The sequence below is a fragment of the Mesitornis unicolor genome, unplaced genomic scaffold (assembly GCF_000695765.1).
Source record: "Mesitornis unicolor isolate BGI_N332 unplaced genomic scaffold, ASM69576v1 scaffold29570, whole genome shotgun sequence".
NCBI classification, from domain to species: domain Eukaryota; kingdom Metazoa; phylum Chordata; class Aves; order Mesitornithiformes; family Mesitornithidae; genus Mesitornis; species Mesitornis unicolor.
Window position 1 is genome coordinate 4,212 of NW_010156720.1, and position 2,935 is coordinate 7,146.

Below are 2,935 nucleotides of genomic sequence, written 5' to 3' on the forward strand. Positions count from 1 at the left end.
AAGCTGGTTAAAAAAAACCACCAACGTCTTAAAAAAGACTGAAAAATCATGCAAATAAACAAACTTTTTAATGAGGCCTTCTTCCCTGTCTTGCAGGAGTGGCAATCCCAACAGGATGTTCTAGTCAATTATTTAAGAGTGCATGTTTTCTTTTGACATGGAACTGCAAGGTTACTTTTTTCCCCTTTTGTGCACATACTAAAATAAACCTGAAAGGAGCATCCAGGAGCAGAAGGCATTTGAAACAAGCCATCCTCTTTCATTTGCAATCTGAGGTGAATGCTATCTCTTTTTAATGAGAGTCAGTTTGATAAAAAAGGTCACACTTATGCAGCCTAATGTGCCCCGCGGCTCCCGTTAGTTTAGGACCAGCATTGGGAAAGGTACAATTTGAAGAGTGGAGCTTTGTTAATCCAAAAGCATTTATTTGACACCTATTTAGCTGGCCGATCCTGTGATTAAGGTCCTTTCCAGACTAGAGATGTGCCTTGAACGGGTTATGAACTGTCTGTTCCATCCACAGTTCTTTATTTTAACTTTTTCAGTATCAGATGTTATGTCCAGTATATATCAATATTTATCTCTCTAATAATCTGTCTACTTATATGTGTGTATTTGGGCTATCCGTCTTCCATTCTGCTTTTTTGTTGGTTTTGTTCATTTAGACCTATTCCATAAAAAACCTCACTCCATCAAAAGTTTTCACATCAAAAGTTTTTAAAGTCTTCTTTTCTGTTGAGACCTAATAAGTAAGGCAGCTGAAGAAGATAATTTTTTCTTGTGTCTGATTGACAGCTTGATTAAAGCAGGAAAACTGGTGGTTGCACTAGAAGTAAGATTATGCAAACAGCCCTGCTGCTCTGCTGCAGCTTACTGAGCAAGCATGGTGTGCCAGGGCAGGGAAGCACACTGCAGCTTGCCACTGGGCAAAAGAAAAGTGATCCTGCAAGAGAGAATGATACTAAACTGAAAAGTTCTGAAAACAATTCCAGACATGGCTACAAACCTTCATCTTCCATCACTTCATGTCAAAAAAATGCCCAACAGAGCAAAAAAGAAAGAGTCATATGCTAATTTTTCATCATTAAGTATTACTCTGAATCACTGAAAAAACATACCCAACACACCTTATTATTTTAAAGATCTGGTTTTAACATACTTAGGCCATGAAATTGAGTTAAAGCTGAATTTCTGTCCTTAATTCACCTTGTTGGGCCTAAGTATTGTTGCTGATATGGTCCCATATGAGCTGCCAAATGATGTAAGCATAAGGAAGTGAGTTAAGAACAGAATTTATTCTAAAAAATCTGTTTTGTTTTGGTTTAAGGCAGTTTATTATATTGTTTGAATTTCTCACTTGAATATGTACTAGCAATTCCCCTTCCAAGGCACAATGTTTAATGTAAGCTATATATACGTATGTATTTGTGTGTATATAGGTGTGTGTATATACATACATATATGAAGTTTTATCTGGGTGTTTAAAACATCTACATGCTTAAAACAAGGACTTAAAAATTTAATTAAACTATGCAGGTTTGTACGATAGAACATGGGCACTGGATGACATTGCAATCATTTATTTGAAAAGCCACCCTGTCGCATATAGGGAAAATTGTCTCCAAGTGAGGAGGTGTGAATTTTAGAAACTGCTTTCACAAATGTAGATAGAATTAAATGACACGTGAAAAGTGTTTTAGTTTTCTGGACAGAGATGCTTTCAATTTTCTAGGTTGTGCGAGCTGAGCTAGCCTCAGACCTGGATGGGGCCTTATCTATCTCCCACTCAGCCCAGGGAGAGCTCTGCTGTGCACTGAGGTAGATTTTGCACCAAGCCCCATTAAAATCAACTCAATTCGCCGCATTCGGTGTCGTCGTGCCCACCTTTGCAACATCAGGAAAACCCGGCTATTCGGGATTGCTCGTCTGTCTGAGGGCATCCATCACGTTTAGAGAATCCCCCATTGCTCTGCCCCGGGTACAGGCTGTCCTGCTCCGGCTGGGAGCCGGCACTTACTAGTTGCTGAAAAGCAGGTTGGTCTATGTCACTCTGCAAGGCGAAGTCACTCAGTACTTTCCAGGGTGGCTGGTAACTCTGCACTTCCACCGGGTTCGCCTGTAAACCTCCGTCATGTCTCTCCGGACTTGCAGCCACCATCGGAGTTCCTGTCATCCCCTGGATATTCTGTAAACAGCACAGCAAAAGATGTTAATGAGCTTGGTTAACTTTATTGTATATAGGCGCTGAGTCAATAAACTGCTCTCTATCTTATCTATACAGTCGCTTGTATTTGCTTTGTTAATCTGCTGTGAATGTCTTACTCTATTCTGCTCTAGGTCAGCCTATTTCTACCCGCTGCATTTATCACGGTGGAAGTTTACTTTCTTTCCCTTTAATCCTCCTATTTCTCTCAAGGCATAGCCCCTCCGCCTCAAGCTTTCTTAAACACAGGCACTCTGTATCTTGACTGCCGATGCAGGGCTCGGCACAAGAAACGGTTAATCGTGCTGCCTTTCTGTGTTAATCCACGCTGGTTTTGTTCGGCGTGACCTTAACTGGATCGTATATCCACTGCACGGCAAACCTGAGGTACGTCAGTACGACGCTATTAAAAAAAAAAAAAAAAAGAAAGAAACCCCAGGCCTCCTAGTACACCCTGTGGTGCAGGCACTATGTGTAAAGTAACTCCAAGCCTCGACAATAGATTGTTCAGGAGAGTTATTAACATCACGTTTTATTGCATTCCTACAGGGTAAAATGAAACTCCTTGAATTCCACTTAACTAGGCAGCGTTATGAATTAATAGTCATCCTCAGGTCAGTCAATATACACCGGGAGAATAACAGACTCTTCTTCAAGTGGACTAATAACAACACAAGAAAAAAAAAAAAAAGGAAAAAAAGTTGGCTTAAAATGGAGACAGCCAGTTTTCTC

General features: G+C 40.4%; 1 protein-coding gene across 1 annotated transcript in view; it reads right to left on the reverse strand.

Moving 5' to 3' along the window:
- ISL1 (ISL LIM homeobox 1) overlaps nt 1-2,935 on the reverse strand; it is a gene marked incomplete at its 5' end in the record, with an annotated part of 4,543 nt that overhangs the window by 646 nt on the left and 962 nt on the right. Inside the window, one exon of the mRNA XM_010194188.1 lies at nt 2,018-2,185. Within this exon, the coding sequence (XP_010192490.1) occupies nt 2,018-2,185 (168 nt within the window). The remainder of the gene's footprint in view (nt 1-2,017; nt 2,186-2,935) is intronic.